The following is a 17,819-nucleotide window of genomic DNA, read 5'->3' as shown; positions in this document are numbered from 1 at the left end:
AGACCTAGACCTTCCATCCAATCCTTAAATTCAACAAGATTCCTCCAGAGCCCATCTCCTCTAGTCCCCATTAATCTGCTGATTTATCTTGGCTCATGAAGTGTTTGATGCAACTGCGTAGTACTAAGTCAACCCCACCCTTCTCCCCTTAGCACACAGCAGAAGCCCTTAAAATCCACTCCTAAAGAAGAAAAGCGGGAAACAATTTACAAAATGCTTCCTATGGGCCAGGCACTTTCTTTGTCTGAGATTCTGTTCCACAAACCACAGACTTTTCCCACAGAGGAGAAATTAGGAAGCCTTTACAGCTGAGACCAGTGGAAATTACATTTCTATTAAAAGCTGTCTGTGGCTAGATGTATCCATCCCAGTACAAAGTTAAATGATGTAATAAACTTATTCGAAGACATAAAGCCATTACATAAAATGCCATTAAATATCTTCCACTCAGTGTTAACAAAATACAGCTATAAATCTCCTTGGGTTGTAATTCTGCAAGTCGCTGATTCTCAGTGGGTTATACATCTGCCAGTTCTTCACTGTTAAATTCTGTTTTCAGTCCTGGCAAATGGGATGTCAGGGACGCATAATCCTTTGAAACATGACGGTTTTCAACTTTTTCATAAACCTGAAAGTATTCAGTTTCTTCTAAGGCTGGTTACTGTCACCATTTTCTACCTGCTGGCCAAGTGCAGTGTTGAGGACCCATATCTCCCATAACCTGAAGGTCAGAAGAAAGGAGGCCCAGCCAACCACGTTATGACTCAAGATTCAAGGTTGGGAGCTGGCATATATCTGCGCTCTGGGACTGATTCACAGCTTCTCACATGAAACCATGCATCTAGGGAAGAGAGCAGTTGAAAAGAATACAAAGCATTCTGTCTGGGAAAATTCTGTGCCCCCTTTTCCTGTGGGTTTTCACCTAAACCCCAAACCAAGAGGAAATGCACATGAGATCCAGATAAGTCTCATCGAATTTGCCTAATTCTATGAATTTGTCAGGATTTCCATTTCCTTTTGCAAGCCAAGTCCTAAATCCAGATGGACCCCATCCTTTGGACCCTTACCAAACAAAATGGCAATAGAATGGCAGTGAGAGCTATGTCAGTGAAGGGGATATGAGAGAAGCTATCAGCATTTGCCCAAGTCTTGCAGGCTGTGGGCTCTCTTCCTACACATGAGCAGTCAGACCAGATTGGAAAAAATGTTGACTCATTCCTAGACACTCAAGGCTTCTCTGGAGGGACCCTCCTTGCTCTTACATGTGCTCACCCCTCGCAGGGCTGTCACTGTAGGTCAGCCAAGGCAGCCTCTGATGCTCTTGCTGTGTTTCTTCAGGAAACAGCATCCTCCACTCGGCAGCCGATAGCGTGACCAGCGCCGTACAGAAAGCGAGCCAGGCCTTGAACGAGCGCGGGGAGCGGTTAGGCCGAGCAGAGGAGAAGACGGAAGACATGAAGAACAGTGCCCAGCAGTTTGCGGAAACTGCACACAAGGTGGGTCCCGCAGAGGGGCAGGGGTCTCCACTCCGGTGGTCAAGGAGCTTGGGCTCCAAGAAACTCATTTCAGTGCATTTCCCAATGCTGGAAGATACAAAATCAAGCCTTTTGTTTGTCTGTTTGGCCCCTTTATGCAACCTGTTGTTTAGTAAGTACCAGAATCATGAAAGATTTCTTCTTGTACCTGTTTCTCCATTTATCTCCTTTCTAATGCCTCTGCCTCTGACCTTGGATCTGGGTCTTTGGAAAATGTGGACCATTTTTAGTTCCTGCCCAGAATTTTAGCGCTCAAGTTTCAGGGAACAGGATGGGGAGATCAGATCTAAAAATATCCATCCTCCCTTGGCCAGTGCTTGAAAAAGGACTTTGGGCTGCTTGTGCTTTCTTTTCCTTGCCGTCCTTTTCCCGTCACGGCCATGAGCCTAACATCCTGTGTTCTTATCTCTTCACTGTATGGAAAGCAAGCTCTAGTCCCCAGACACCATGCCCCCCGGGGCTGATTGCCCCCTGTAAGAGGCCTTCCATCGCTAAGGCTGACCTGACTCCTGCAGAGCTGCCCACAAGGTTCCCACCTGCCTTGAATCCAGGGCATGGCGTTTCCCATGTGACCACAGGCATACACATGCACATTCACACACTCCCTAAGAATGTGCCTTTCAGAAGGGGAAAGGGGAGTTTTTATTGGCAGTCCACTCTCTGAGGCAGTCACAAACCAAAGGAAAGAGCTGCCCTGTTGGTCAAGTGATAAAGAGGATTTATTGCTGATCTTGTGCTTCGGGTCAAAGGGCAGTTGTCTGGCTAGGGATTGGAATTCAGGTTTCCAGAAACCACCTCTGCTGATAACTATTGGCATCTCCGACTCATGATCCAGCCTTTCAGATCTGCTTTTTAGGTGACCTTTGGGGAAAAAATTAACTTGCTCCAACAGAAAACCCCATTTCTGTGGAAGAAATAAGAATAGACAACCAGAAAAGTCATGAGATAAGTCTGCCCAGCTGAGGCTATCTTGCCGCTCCCGGGGGCTCATGCCCAGGCCTGACTGTGGATCTGAATCCCAGTGGATGCTTCCTGCCTTCCCCTCTTGCTTCCCCCTTGCACAGACCTGTCTCCTCCATCATCAGGTTCTCTGTTGTGACACGGTCTCACTGCACGCCCACCTCAGGGCCCCATTTGGGGTTCCCTGGAGGAGAAGCAGTCAGATGTGGCTGAAAATGCAGGCAGCCCTGCTGAAGGTCAGACCCTTGCTTGTCGCAGAGAGAGGGAGCCCAGATTTAAGGTCCGTTCTCCAGCCTTGGTGATACAGAAATAATGATGAGATGGCAATGCTAGAATTCCCACCCCGGTTTCATTTCTATAATGTTGTGGTTTACGGGGGCATGGGCAGTAGAAGTTTGGAGAAACCTTCAAAGTGTTGGCTTGGGGAAGAGAAAGCTAAAAGGAACAGTTCTTTAATTGTCTTCAAGTCTGGGAAGAGTGAGAGTGCAGGCAGTTCTCTTGTGTGACTTACCACACAGAACAGAGCACTTGGCGCACTGATAAGATTCCGCTCAAACTAGAGCGTAAGTTAATGATTAAATCATGAAGCAGGTTACCAAGGAAGTCTGTGAAATCGCTCTTCCTAAGGCGGAGTAGACAATACCTGGACGTCATCCATGTGGGCGTCCCCCTTGGAGGAGGTTGTACAAACACGGGGTTGGATAGCCTGACCAGAGGGCCACGATTCTTGGCCCTGGTCGCCCTGTTTCCCTGATGTTGTGGCCGAGCTTACTAGGTGGTTGGGAAGGCAGGACGGTGTGGTTAACATCTTGTGTTTGATTTGCCCTCCCAGTGACCTTGGGCAAGTGCCTAATTTCTCTAAGCCCCAATTCCCTCATCAATAAAATAAGGCTAATTAATGACAGTGTCTGTCTCATAGGGCCTTGAGAGAATTGAATGAATTCAAACCAATAAATCTATTATCACAATACCTGGCACATATAAATCAAAATAATATTGGTTATAATTATTTCCAAAAAATGGTTCTGTTGAACCTGCCCTACTCAGTCACCTAACCAGCACTGTACAAGGATAGAGAAATGTGGTTGAGGAGCCTAACAAAGGTATCGGGGAGGGACTGGAGAGAAGGTTTTGTGAGCCCCAAAGTAGGGTGGGCAGGGCTCCTGCTAAATGCTGATACCTTCTAAACACAGAACAACTCTTGAAACAGGGCTTGTCAGAACAGAAACTGATTAGTCCACCACAGGCAAACGGGCCTCTGGCCTTGACCACTGGGAGGATCGGTGCCAGCCAGTGGCCTGTTTTCAGTAGAGATGGAAGAGGCGGGGGCCAGTGTGCCCTTGTTTTGGTTTCTTCACCCGTGGGTGTTCTGAGGGGGAGGTGAAGGGGTTGCTGGTATCTATTAGTGTGTTTGAGGGAGTGTGAGCGAGACACTGTCCTGGCCAGACATGGTTTTCTACAACTGGGATGTGTGCTTATGAATCACCAGCATTGGCAGTATTCCCGAGGAGGAGAGTGACCTCTTTAGATAAGGGGTGGCTCTTTTCTCAGGGACTAGGACTCCCGATTTAAAGCCACTGCCATAGCCTGACCATGAAGATGTCATTTCAGTGGCCAAGCCCCCACCAGACCTGCCAGTGAAGAGGGCGTTCAGAGGGAACCCAAGCCCTTCTGCCCCAGACAAACAGCTGTGTTGATTCATAAAGAGTGGGACTGTGTTTACAAGTGGAGGCACCGTGTGCATGTTAGCACCCTGAGCAGACAACAGTGCCATGCACCCTGGTTGAATAAGGACACGTAACCCCCAGCCAGAGAGTGTGGCACACTTTTCTAGATTGCAGTAAATAGGGTCTAACTTTCCCCGGGACTCCTGCAATGACCCAGGCACATTAACGTGCGGATCACCTTTGCACAACCCCGCCTCCGAGATACGTGGGTGCTTGTCTCCACTAGGGCAGATGGTGCCCCGTCTGGGAAGTACTCCTGTACACAGTCTCCCCCAGCTCTGTTGAGCCTGCCTTGAGGAAGCGTGGCTCCTTCCTGAGCTATGGACTTGGCACGGTCTCAGGCGCAGAGCAGGCCTGCTCACTTTCCCCTGCCCCAAAAAACCCAACATTGCAGTGCGTGCTGTACTGTGACACCTGCCACAGGCAGTGAGTCAGCAGGCAAGAGCAGCACCCACACCTCGGCATCCTCAGATGACACTTCGCACAGAAAGGAACAGTGATCCGCCCTGTTTTGTACAAGCTCATGTTGGGGTTGGGGGAGGGAGAGAGTGGTAAGAGGTACTTCTCTCACTGGCAGGGACTGGCTGCCTCTGTCCCTGCTACAGTCACCTGCTCCCTTTGGGCCCCTGAACCAGAAAGAACCTCAAGAGTCCAGGCCTCTTAAAATCCCACCCCCCGCCCGGTACAAGTAATTTATTTCTGTTATTATAGCCTACACAGCTCCAAAGGAGAAAGCTTTCCGTGAGATGTTAAGAAAACAAAATATACCAGAAGGAAATTTTAAACTCCTCTTCTGTAGGAAATCTAACATCTAAACTGATCCATTAGCATTTAAGTTGGAGATGATATTTATAAACATAAGGAGACTGACATATAGAGCAGTTGTGACTTTAGGGCTCAAGGTCAGACAGCAGATTTGTAGCTGAGAAGCAACAGCACCTCTGCCTTCCATATTCCAGAACTTCTAACTCCCAGAGAATTTTTTAAAATGAAGAAAAAAAAACATGGAAATGGTGCCACTTTCTGCAAAGACACCGCAAATAGTCAAATATCCAAACCAGCCATATTCTGCGATGCTGAGTTGGCCACACCCCCACCTGGCTGGGGCCCCTCTTAGCACCATCCCAGACAGCACAGTGGTACCAGGGCCTGGTGCACAAGCCCTGTGCACTTGTGAACTGGCACAAGCCCATTAGCTGAAGGTTAACAGCTCAGTGAATAACAGGACAGCAGCACTGATCAAATATTTATGTTTGGTATTCATTATGCACAGCACTTAACAGCCCTGGTTGATTTGAATGGTCCATGTTGCTAAATAATGTATTAAAACTAGAGACTGAGCGAGAAGCAGAATCCGAACAGCAGAGGGGCCAAGCGCTGCAGGGGAGTGGAATGGATCTGAAGGAGAGCTCTGGCCCTGCCAACTCTACCCACCATGGGTCCTAGGCTATGAACCCTTCGAGGTCAGGAGTTATGAGCCACCTCCACCCATCTTGGCAAAAACCCACAGCACTTAGCACAACCGCAGCCCCATACTCACAAACACTGACCTGTTGATGGACTCGGTGTCCACCCTGATGAAGGTCCGTGGAGGTCTTCATTGAGGCTGGCATCACCAGGCAGAGAAGCATGAGGAGACCTTTCGACTGAGGTGAATTTAGCACCACGAAGGCCTGGGTCCACAGGTCCCTTCTCCATCACATGCTGACCTGGCCCGGTGCACCTGCTGTAAGGGAAATGTCCGGTGCTTTTGCAGGTGGCCTGAGGTCACAGCCCCAGGGTTATAACCTCGTTGTTGGAGACATCAAAGAAAGGGAAAGGGAGACTCATACTGCCCTGGGTCACACTGGAAAAATGGATCATTGACACCGGCCAGACTGATGGATAGCACCACTGTGTTGACTCTGGTGAATCCCCTTGCTAATTCTTCAAGGATCAAGAACCTGATCACAATGCAGATGACAGGGCTTTCTACAAAGTTCTTGCCTGAAGAGAATCACCTGCTGTTTCCTCAAAAACAAACCTTGTCCTCTACTTCCAGTCCCAATCCCAGGGATTAATCCCTAATACCAGATTCTGGACACATGAGGAATTACAGTTGAGGCTCAGCTCTGCCTTCCGGTTCATGTCAGTGTATGGGCTCCTTAGAAAGGATGGAAGAAAAGCAAGGTCAGATTTAACTTTATGTTCTGTACCTGCCTATATTTCCTTAAATATATCATCACGGGCTCTAGCTGGGCTTGGGAAGCTACTGAATGATACAGTGGTACTGGTGTTCCCATTTATAAAGGTCTAACATTTCAGTAAGCCACATTTCTCAAATACCAGTGAGGCATCGCTTCTCAGCCTTTTGGCTAAGATCAAGTGTCAAATACCAGTGGGAGTAGTAAATGAAGGTCTGGGTTTGGTGTACTGTTCAGCGCTAGTCAGTAACACTGCTTCCTCGTCAAGTGCTTTTGACTTGGTTGAAGGTCCAGGCTAGATACTGAGTGGATTAAAGCAAACTTTCTACAGTTGATTTTTAATACTCTATGAGACATCAATCTATACGTACATTTCAGGAGTATTGGTTTTCCTGGATAACTAGTAATTCGGGAGCCCAAAGGCCTTGGTTCTTCCACCCCTCCTCCTAGGCAGGTCTCTCATTCTGCCTGTGCACTGGATGTTCCATTTTCTCCCTTGGAATGCAGGAAAGCCACATAGCATGCTCTGCCACCAGGACACATACCCCAGTGGAACTATTGTTAAGGAAGAGTCACAAACACAATGCCCAGTGGACTATTTGAGAAAATGTTGCACATTTACTAGATATGCACATTTACTTACTGCGCATAGTAAGGTGATCTGCCACAGCAAGTGAAATCTTAGTCCCATCTCTCAGCATGGATTTGGGGAGGGAGCAGCACAAATGCCTAACAATGCCTTACTCTGCCACCCCTCTCTTTCCGTAGCTCGCCATGAAGCACAAATGTTGAGAAGCTGCCTATCTGGGTGATGACCCTCTCAAGAGAAATGGAAGAGCTCAGTGGTTTTTACAAGAATTCCGGACCTCTCCTTGCTTCTTTTTTCCAGTATATGGACACTTAGGGTTTTTTTGCTTTGCCTTTTCAGATGTGAATATGAAAGAAAAGAAGTTGTGTTGACACATTTCACTAATGATTTTGCTAGGAAATGCTGCAGCAGGCATCAGCTTCATTTGGTTTTTGTTTTCCTCCACTGTGTGTATGTAGGTCTTTAAATGTGTTTTCTTTCTTTAAGGTTTTTTTTTTCTTTTCGGTAGTTTGAATATAAAATTTGGACCAAATGATATCCTGAGCTGGTTCTAAACTGGCAACATGTATTTTTTTTCTTGCTATTAAGGCAGAGAGAGGTGCCTGGCTGGCTCAGTTGGTAGAGCATGCAACTCTTGATCTTGGGGTCATGAGTTCAAGCCCCACGTTAGGTGGAGAGCTTACTTGAAAAAAAAAAAAAATGTGATTATTAAGCCGGAAGACCTTCGAATATGGAGACATGAGATGTTATTGTTCCTGGATGGAAATCAAAGTCAAGCAGTGATTGGTCTCTCCATCTCCTAGCCGCTCTTAATTTGAAGGTTAAGATTCTATATCTTGAAACAGAAGTCTGTATTATGGAAAACATTTGGATTTATCAGGGGAAACAGCGGTCTTGAATTTTGCTTTTTATGTAGTAATCTCTTGCATGAGCCACCACCAGCATTCCAAAAAAAAAAAAAAAAAATCAGAATGACAGATACAAATCTACTTTTTGAGCTTCAGTTTAAATATTTCCAGTAGTTGTTCTCAGGCTGATTATCTGCAATTATGAAGGGTAAAAATTCAAAACAAAAGGCCTAAGGAAAAGCTTGTTTAAAAACTTCTGTGCATTCATGGATGTCTTTCTTTTGTCATTGTCCCAAATTACGGCAGCCAATATTGAAGAGAGCTTGGATTTTTATCAAGAATTGATTTGTCCAGATAAAGGTCCGTGTAAATGATAATGTGAAAAGATACTACATTTAAAATTTCTTTTTACAAAGTCATGCCAATTTTAGAAACACCCTCACAATATCCTCGGGAAATGGCCTTCAGTTTCTTGGTATCTGATTTTTGGACATTTTGATGTTGTTATTGCTATTTATTTAATGTAACTTAAAGTGTGGGTGTCTTGACAAATTGTATTTCACGGCAATTGCAACTTGCCTGGTCTGACATAAAACATGGTCATGAAGCCTTTACAGTGCAGTCAGATTGAATAAAGTTGGTTCCCACACCTCCTGATTTTGTATTACTCCAGTGAGTGCTAGGTGTAGAGTCTGGGAGTTTTGTTTCTTAGAGGGTTTAATGCTAACTATAAAAGTTGTGTCTTCATGAAGCAAGGAGGCAAGCTGCACATCCCAGACAGTCTCAGCCTCCCACTGCAAGACATTGATTTTTAAGCTGCCTGAATCTTCAGGACCCCTTTCTATTCCTTCCTACCCACTGAGCCGATTGAGTCATGTGTATTGTAGCCTCTTACACAGCAGCAGAAGATCTCTTTGGAATTATTTATGCTGATTTAAATAGCTTAAGTCTCCTGATAAAGCATTCCCTGGGAGACAAAAAATTGGGCTTTTAGAGCAAAAAAAAAAAAATTATCTTTGTATGTATCAAAGGGAGATGGGATTTGCCAGAGACAAATTTCTGAATCCTCTTAGGGAGATGATCCAGTTCAAGAAAACTCTGTAAAACTACATAAGTTTACTATAAATTTTGTACCTTTCTTTCAGTGTCAAAAAAGTTCAAAGAAGCTAGGAACTTTCTTTCTGATGAGTACCATTAGAAGCATTTATAATTTCTAAGAAAAGCCCAATATTATCACTCCAAACAGGTTTTGTTTGCAGACCCCAGTTCAGGAAATACACATACACAGAGCTATTCATCTTCCAAAGTTGGATTCTAGCTACGTAGTTGGTATAGATAATTGAAAGCGTAAATCTAAAACTTCCTGACAATTGGCCAAACGCAGAAATAAATCTGTTGCCAAGTATCCAACAAGAGTGTTTGCAGAGCCACTTCTTGTGCAGAGGATTGAGGTCATGAGCATACTGTGAAATCTGAGATTCCCCATCCCCGGTAGAATTATGATAGCTACTCTTCCTAAACGTAGGTGTCCCACATCGTGCCCTCTAGCTTCATTCCGTTTATCCTTTTAGACTTCAGTCTTCCCGGAAATAGCTTGGATTAGAACGCCTATCTGAGTCTTTATTAGCTTCCTCTGTTTTTGCTTCCAGGCCGTGGCTATGCCCTCGACTTCCCCAGGTTAAAGCCCGACCGAGGCCTCCACCTTACAGAGAGGCCAGAACAGCAATCCCCCGTCTTTCCTCTACCTCCTGACCTCTTGCAGAGCTGCCCTGTGATGACACATGTGAAGTTCTTTGCTATCCTCTTGTAGAAGGTGCTGCAATACAAAATATTAATACAGTCTAGCCTAGAGAAAACTGCTAACTTGTCACATTGTTTGGGACCAGTTGGTTTGGTTGAGCTGCTAGAAGACAGTTCATTTGTTTGTTTCATTTCTGCACTCCATTATGGGTTTTTGGGATACTTTCTTTCTGTGAAGGACTCTTCAGTTGTACTGACAACACATAAAGAAAAGAAGCTCCCCAGTATATACTGCTTCTTCCTGGAACATAGCGTAGTATTCTTCCCTAGTATTAGCTATCTGTATGCAGGACGCATCCAGTTGTTCAGGTTAATGTTTCATATTAAAGAATGTATTTGTAAAATGTAACAAGATCAGTAGTTAATTTTTTAAGCTCCAAAAAATATAAAAGATTGTGTTAGACTTAAAATTACAGTGAAATCTGTCTTAATACTACTTTTGTGGCTAACAAAGGTTGTGAATTTACGTAAACATATGTACAGAATGCCCTAAAGAAGGGGTCATAAAGATAGGTTCTGCTTTTTGTTTTTAGAATCGTAACACCGCGGCTGTCTGTTGTACAGTTATTAATTCTTCAGAAGTTTCTCTAGGATGTCAAATAAAATTTTTGTTTCTTTCAGAGACAACACCTGCTCTATGATTCACGATTACAGTAAGCTCTAATTTGGTCATTAAATATTTTAACTCTGTGATGAAAGTTTGTTTTTCTCAATCATTTGTTAAATCTATAAAACACAACCAAATAGGCAGGCTTCATCATGCATGCAATGCTGTTGGGAAGATCTTGTGGACTACAGAAGACCTGAGAGCTAGAATCAGCATAATGATAGCGTTTCCTTATATATGTTCTAATGGGAAAACTTGAAATGTGAAAAAGACAAAAGAGCTAACCTTTCTTTAGACCATTAGCTTCTCTCCAGCAAGAGTCTTTGGGGTTTTTTTTTTCTTCTCACAGGCAAAAGAATTAAGCCGGTGAACAATTACCTTTCTGCTGATACTGGTGATGTGGCTCAACTCAGATACTCATTATAGCCTGTGCCCTCATTCAGCAGACTAGTTTCGCGCCCTGTTAAATTGGAAAGAAGACTTGATCAAATTATGTTGATTTATAGAAATAAATACCGTATCACCCACTTGTTTTCGAGGGAAGTGACTTGGGTGAGGCTGTACAGAGCAGCCCTCTGGGTTGGCATGGACACGTGCTAAAGCAGGCAGGACTTCGAAGTGTTTCCTGGGTGGAAGGACAAGACTGTGGTCTCTAGTTTTCAGAGGAGAGAGAGGCGGCTCAGCTGTATTGAGGAAAGCAGCCTTGATTATGTAGCTTAAAGCCCCAATTCCTGCCAACTAATTATAAGCCCACTGCCTTGCAAAGATGATCTTCTTTCTTAATATATTTTGTATTTCCTGGCAATGCTACCACAATTAATTCTCAATTTGAGGAGAGAATGAATATGGTAAGTGGTTTTTTTTAACCTAAAAGATAATATAAAAAAAATCTAATGGTGCCCTTCCCGTTACTGTGAGTGAGGACATGCTTAGGAAAAACTATTGACCCATCATGATCATCATCTGCCTAAAGAGGCAGATTGAGGGTGGGGAGTGGAGGGGGAAAATACCAGAAATAAATTTCAGACAAATACAAATGTTTGAGTGTCGTTTTTGTTGATATCCGTTGTGTGTGCCTCCTCCCCTGGCACAGGTGGGCCCGGGTGGTAGCTGGGCATATGTTTGCACGTTCACACATGCATGCTCACAACTGGCGGCAAGGAAGGAGCTAGGCTGTGCTCCTCCGTGCCCCTGAAATCACCTCCATGACACCTTCTTGGCCTTCGGACATGGCTAGGTGGGTGACAGTATTTCCAGGGGTTCATCAAAACCAGAAAATGCCTCAGGTGGGCCACTGTCTGAGCAGGAGAAATGTAAAGACTCAAGAGACATGGAAAAAGACCACCACCCACCCTCAAGGCAGATCTCACTTTGTTCTATAAACGTGAATGCACTAACAGCCCTCTTGTAACGAGATGGTGCAAACGATGGATTCTCCTTTGATTTTCTTTTTGAAAATCCAGGCATTACATACAAAATGATTTTGCATAGCCACAGCCAGCCTGACACAAAAATTCATCTTCATTTTTACCTCCCACCAACCTCTCGCCCCTCCGTGCCCTTGGCCTTGCCGTCGGACCCTTTGTAAATCCTGCTTCAGCTAACCGCTCCTCGGTGCTACCTGCCATGCAGCGCGGGCTCACAGTGGCCTAGGGCCGGGCCGCCTCGGTCCCGGCTGCCTCGCCGTCACCTGGGAAGCTGATAGAAATGCACATATTTTACTCCGAAACTTGCCCTAGTCGTGTCCCTGACCATCTTGTGTTTTGCAAAGAAAAGAGAAACTACTTCAACTGGCTTTGGATGGTAGGGCACCTGGCTTCCCCAGCTGCTTACTATAAACCAGCAAATTAAAGCTGTCAAGGAAATTAAAGATACTATGCATTTCAGCTCAATTACTGCCATCACGTAACCTCCTGCCTTGACTCCCATTACATTTTCTCCCTTGAGCCTCATCTGGAGCCTCAGGATTTCCTGAGTCTCATTTCACTTCCCAGCCCTGAAGTTTTGTTCCATGGTTTCTTCTTTCTGCTGATGAGTCATGGTCTTGGGGGGGGGGGGGGGGGGGGGGGGGGGGGGGGGGGAGGCTGCCTCAGTGGCACAGGACAGTAGGCCCTGCTGGACATAGGCTGGGGAGGCAATGCTGTCCTGCCTCCGTCGGTTCCACGGGAACCAGCGGACAGAACTAGGGTTCTGAGTCGGCTGCTGCTGTGTATTGCCTCTGTTCTGGCATTCTCTTTTAGACACTGTATATGCCAATGATTCTCAGGTGGAGTGAAGGCTTTTTTTTTTTTTTTTTAATAGAACACACATTTTTTTTTCCTTCTCTTTGTGTGTTCAACCAGCCCAAGGATGGCTATTTAAATGGAGCCAGGCCCCATCACACATCCATATTTAGATGTGTCAGGAATCACCAATCCTGCAAGTCCCTGGTGTCCTTTGTCAACATTAGATAGGACCTTTGTCCTATAAAACTGAATCCCAATTTCTTTGCCACTCATTATTTGTCAGATGACATAGAAAGAAGAAAACTCAACCCATAAATCCTCAGCTTTATCCAGAGATCGAAAACATGGCTTGGATCATTCACAATTTCTAAAGAAAACGGTTACATACTCTGACCATGGGCCCCAAATGCTCTGTGTAATACCACATCCTTGGTGATTAAAGCCTGCAGCTTTCTGTTAGTTTTCTTTAAAATGAATCCTTTCTTTTACTACCCTAGAAGGAAAATCTGGTCCCTACTATTGAACATACTTTGTATTCATAGCACAGTAACTTCCTTCAGGCAGTGTTTTAGACCTGGAATTACAGGGAGTGCCTGAGTGCTCAGTCAGTTAGTGTCAGACTTCAGCTCAGGTCATGCTCTCACAGTTGGTGAGTTCAAGCCCCGCATAGGGCTCTGTGCAGACAACATGGAGCCTGGAACCTGTTTCGATTATAGTGGACAATAATGGTAGGCGCGTTTACATTGGTCTGAAACTTTCCAGTATTAAAGGAGTCTCAGCATTCAGACAGAAACTATGGGAAACAAGAACTGTGTGAATCGCGCCCACCCCACACCCCCAGGAGGAAAAATAAAATACATCTTGTACTGGAGTGGACATGGGCAGGGCGCCCCCTTGTGGTGATTTACTGGAGATAGCATTGCTCTGTAGTTCATAAATGGTCCCAAAAAGGGCCTGTCTGTCCTTCAAATCCCCGCTCCAGTCCTGGTTGGTCGTTGGTCTCTGGCAACATACTGATCCTCTCTGTGCTCATTTTCTTAGCTTTAAAATGGGAGTGATTGTCTACTTCACAGGTTATTGTAAGGATTAAATGAAATCCTGAAAGTAATTTTAGCCCCATACCTGGCAGATAAGGGCTCCGTGTGTGCCAGTCAGCTCAGCAGCAGGCTTCTTCTCTGTGATGGACCCAAAATAAAGGAGGAGAACTTATAGGCTTATGATCCCTGCCAGGCTGCACTGCTGGCTGGAAGAGTGGATGTGTTTTCCTTAAATGTGTGTTGTCCCACGGCACAGGAGCAGACATTTTCCAGGCCTCTTTGGCCATTTTATGATCTGTAGACACAGAACCCTTGACATTTTATCTATCCAGCTGAGGTTCCTGGCCCAAACGCAACCCAGGAGGGGCCATTTTCTGGAAGAAATTTCCAAAAAGACTAAATTCACAAGAGAGAAAAGACAAATTGGCCCTAGGGTCTGTGTCATCACCTATAGGAATGGACACGAACAGCTTTATGGCCTGAGAGAATATGTGACTTGTCCTTTGGGTAGTAATTCATGCTCCTTTTCAAAAAGGAAGTTCAAGCGGCACCTGCATGGCTCAGTCGGTTAAGCGTCCAACTTCCGCTCAGGTCATGATCTCATGGTTTGTGGGTTCAAGCCCCGTGTCAGGCTCTGTGCTGACAGCCAGCTCAGAGCCTGGAGCCTGCTTCAGATTCTATCTCTCTGTCTCTCTCTCTCTGACCCTCCCCTGCTCACACTTTCTCTCTCTGACTCTCCCTCTCCCTCCCTCTCTCAGAAATAAATTAAAAAAAAAAAAAAAGTTCAAGATCTGCAGGTGTTATCTGTGTGACTCCAAGGATGCTGCTACTCAAAAACAACCTATTCCTAGATGACTTAGATTGAGAGTAACTTAGAACCATTCACCCCACAAACAGAATCTGGGCCTAGAGTGAAAATAGCCCTAAGAGAGAAAAGGAAGTAATTCATATCTCAGCGTAAATCGGTCATAGCATGCCTTTTCTGGAAGCATCTTTAGGCATTCAGCTAAAAGAAGGAAAAAAGGACCCAAAAAAACGGATGTCAGCATACTGTTTTCCCATAGCTGTCACAGTGCTGTTAATTATGGTGTCCAAGTAAATCCAACACTATTTGGGAAATAGGTCATTTGTAAAGGACAGTCCAGGTAAGAAGGACCTGGCTAGTTTTAACAGTGAATGTACCCCCAACCAAAACCCAACCTCCACTCCTTAAAAATTGCACTAGGTGGGTTTTTTTTGTTTTTTTTGTTTTTTTGTTTTTTTTTTAGCAAACTGCAAGCCATGCAAGTTTCTATTTGTTAAGTAAATTAACTAGAATCCTTTCTACCAGAGAGCTTCCTGGCTTTGTCATTAGCTTTTTGTCCTCAGGCAAATTACATAATGTTTCTGTATCTGATCCTTCATGTTTCAAAGGAAAATAATCTACATCCTGCCTGCCTCACAGTCCTGGTGAGTGAAGTGAGGTGTGCTAGGAGAAGGAACTCTTTGAAATACAAAGTGCTAATGAGGTGAGGTCATTCACTAACACACTGGTCTGCAAGTCCCCACCCAGCGCCTAAGGGATTCCTTTATCTACCACCCCGTCCCCCTATAGGTCTGACCCTGCGTGATGATGCCAGATGACATCCTCATCCCCACTTCCCCCTCTCCCAAGGAAAAGAATCCCCCACAGAGTGTTTGATGCCACTTGCCATCATGGGAAGTAGAACAAAGGCCATATAAAGAGACAGTCCCAGGCTGCTCAGGGCAAGAGACACCTGGGCTTAAAGGCAACCCCCAAGGGGAAGACTCAGGGCATATCAGGGGTGGAGGGAGAACACTGTGCTGGATAGCTGGCCTGGGCGCAGCTTCCCCCAGGACTTGGGGTACCTCTTGAGGGTTCTGACATCCTGATGAAGACACCTGCTCTCCTTCCACCTGGGGAAGTCTTTTGTTGACAAACAAAATTTCAGCAACTAGTCAGGGAAGTCAGACAGACTCTTCCCTGGAAGGAAGCACATTCAGGCCCCTACTGTGTCTGGTTGTCCTCACATAAAATGAACATGGAGAGTGCCACAAAAATGGCCAAGGTCTTGGGAATTCACTGAGTAAACATGAGAGGAATTGTAATTCCTGATCTTATTGAAGGATGCAATCTGAGGACATTCTTTCAGACACAGGGAAAACACTGCTCAACTCCTCTCCATGGGAGCAGCATTACTATCCTGATGAAGGGAAGCCTGGAAGTCAGCTCTGTACTCCCCTCTGGGGGTGCCTCACCTGGGCAACAGCAGGAGAAAAGCCTGGAAGAGGCCTAACTGTCTCTCCTCAAGCCTAACACTGAGCTGGTCTAAGCCACCTACTCCAGCTTGTGTTCCTCTGGGCCCCACAACATTCTCCATGGTGGGTGAGCCACACCTCACCCCCCCCCCCACCCACCCACACACACACACACACACTCACTCACAAGCCAGCCCTCAGGCTCATACTACTCACCAGCACTGTTGGATGAGAGAGCTCAAGGAGCCACAGGAGGAAGGGGATGTGCACCAAGGTCCACCCTCTTGGTCTTCATTCTGTGTTCCCCCTGATTCAGTTTCTCCTCCCTGGCATGGAGTAAGGGCGGATGAAGGGCAAAAAGAGGCTCCTGTGGCAGCATGAGGGATAGCGTTAACTCTAACAAATATTATCCTTACAGAGCATGAGCAACAGGAGGGGGCCATTAGGGGAAAGCACTGAATCTATTTTCCAAAGCTATTCTAACCCGTCCTTCTTTGTAAGGAATGATCCATACTAGTCCTGCTTAGTGACAGATGAGGGCTTCTGGAAATCCCCACAAGCCTAATTCCACAAGCATGCCCACAAAAGACATTGGCCTAAAGCTTCATTGTAGGGTTTTTAACCTAAGAAAAGAATGCCTTGAATATTGTGCCCAGGTCTGCCCCTGAATTCAGTTGGGACCAAGAATAAACCCACATTATTCCTCACTGTGCTCTAACCACCCTGGGTGTCTTCCCACCCTCCAACATGCCAGGTCCTCATGCACCGGAAAACCTTCACCTTGTTGTCTCTGCTGCCAAGAACAACACTTCCTTCCCTAACTCCTCACGTGGCCCATCATTTCTTGTCTATCAAGTCTCCACTTACATGTCTTCTCAGAAAGGTCTTCCCTAACCACTGCACCCAAAGAAGAACCCACCGAATGTGTACTCAGCCATGTGTTTTTTTTACTGTCTGGCCCGCATGGACCAAGTCTATTTTGTTTACCTGCTTGCCTGAGGACCTGTGATTTACTACGCATTTAGTACACTCTTATTACATAAATGAACCTTTCCTCCAGTGTAAGTTCCCATGTGGGACACCAAAGGGAGTTCACAGGAAAAAAAAAAAAAAAAAAAAATCCAAGCGGCTAATTATATGAAAAGACTGTCAGCCTTGGAGAGAAATGCAAATTTTTTAAAAGGTGACATTCAAAAGCTGATGACATCCCATAATCAAATACTATCGAATGGGAGTATAAACAGACCACATTTCTGTAGGCAAGTCACCCACATCGATCAAGATTCAAATGGCTGTGCTTCTCTCTCACTGAGCCCCCCAGGGCCACACACTGTGGCCACCAGCCTCCCCAACCACTCTGCAGAGTCTACCAACAGGCCGCTGCCTCCTAGTTATCCCCATTAGCACAGCTGAATTACAGGAAGTTTCTCCAGCCTCTGGAAGTTGGAAAGCAGTTGTCAGGGGCCAATGAAGTTCCCCCAAGCAAACAAACAAATACAATCAACAAATGTTACCTTTCCTTTGCCTGTTTTACATTTGATATTGGCAGGATTCCCACTGCCCCATCCAACTGTGGCAGCATTTTCCTGAACTTTTCAGTGCTCTCCTTTTCTATGGAATTCTGAATCTGGAAAGGAGAGAAGGGATGATGATTTTCTAAACTATAAGTCTGTATCTACTGTACTGGGTAACCCTTTTACTCATCTATGACATTATGGATTTATTGTGTCTCAGCTCCAAACCCCCCCCTTTCTCCCCACCTCCTGCCTGAGACGCTGGAGCTGGACCCTCAACATTGCACCTGCAACTTCTGGATCCCTTGGCAGTTAACTCCTGTTTACTAATTAACAATGATCTATGTTAAATTCTCCCCCATTCCAATAACTGGCATGGTTTCTTTCTCCACCTGAACTCTGCCTGACAGATCATCTCGGGCATCTTGGCACAGCATCTGCTCCCAGACCTTTGCTACTCCCCCCAAGTCTCTTTTGGCAAAATCCTTTACTTCCGGCAAATAATTTCCTACTTGGCTAAAATCAGGACTATCCT

The 17,819-nt window shown here is 45.5% G+C and overlaps 1 protein-coding gene and 1 long non-coding RNA gene across 5 annotated transcripts in view; one reads left to right on the top strand and one right to left on the bottom strand.

The window, feature by feature from the left end:
- STXBP6 (syntaxin binding protein 6) overlaps positions 1 to 7,625 on the top strand; it is a 243,924-nt gene extending 236,299 nt beyond the window's left edge. For both annotated transcript variants that reach the window (XM_039254676.1, XM_039254675.1), the window contains exons 5-6: positions 1,339 to 1,496; positions 7,174 to 7,625. In XM_039254676.1, the coding sequence (XP_039110607.1) occupies positions 1,339 to 1,496; positions 7,174 to 7,197 (182 nt within the window). In that variant the 3' untranslated portion in view covers positions 7,198 to 7,625. The remainder of the gene's footprint in view (positions 1 to 1,338; positions 1,497 to 7,173) is intronic.
- LOC120246999 lies at positions 1,497 to 17,365 on the bottom strand. Of its 3 annotated transcripts, XR_005532201.1 has the most exons (6): positions 17,285 to 17,365; positions 15,987 to 16,137; positions 13,597 to 13,885; positions 10,628 to 10,709; positions 5,773 to 5,948; positions 1,497 to 1,583 (listed from the first exon to the last, which is right to left on the bottom strand). It is a non-coding gene; the product is annotated as an uncharacterized LOC120246999 (long non-coding RNA). The 3 variants fall into 3 exon arrangements; XR_005532202.1 differs by lacking the exon at positions 13,597 to 13,885; XR_005532203.1 differs by lacking the exons at positions 1,497 to 1,583; positions 5,773 to 5,948 and adding an exon at positions 6,832 to 6,960.
- Between the last annotated feature and the right edge of the window lie 454 nt (positions 17,366 to 17,819).

The sequence above is a fragment of the Hyaena hyaena genome, unplaced genomic scaffold (genome assembly GCF_003009895.1).
Source record: "Hyaena hyaena isolate Hyena2069 unplaced genomic scaffold, ASM300989v1 scaffold_497, whole genome shotgun sequence".
Classification (NCBI taxonomy): Eukaryota; Metazoa; Chordata; class Mammalia; order Carnivora; family Hyaenidae; genus Hyaena; species Hyaena hyaena.
This window is presented reverse-complemented; position numbering and strand designations above follow the sequence as displayed.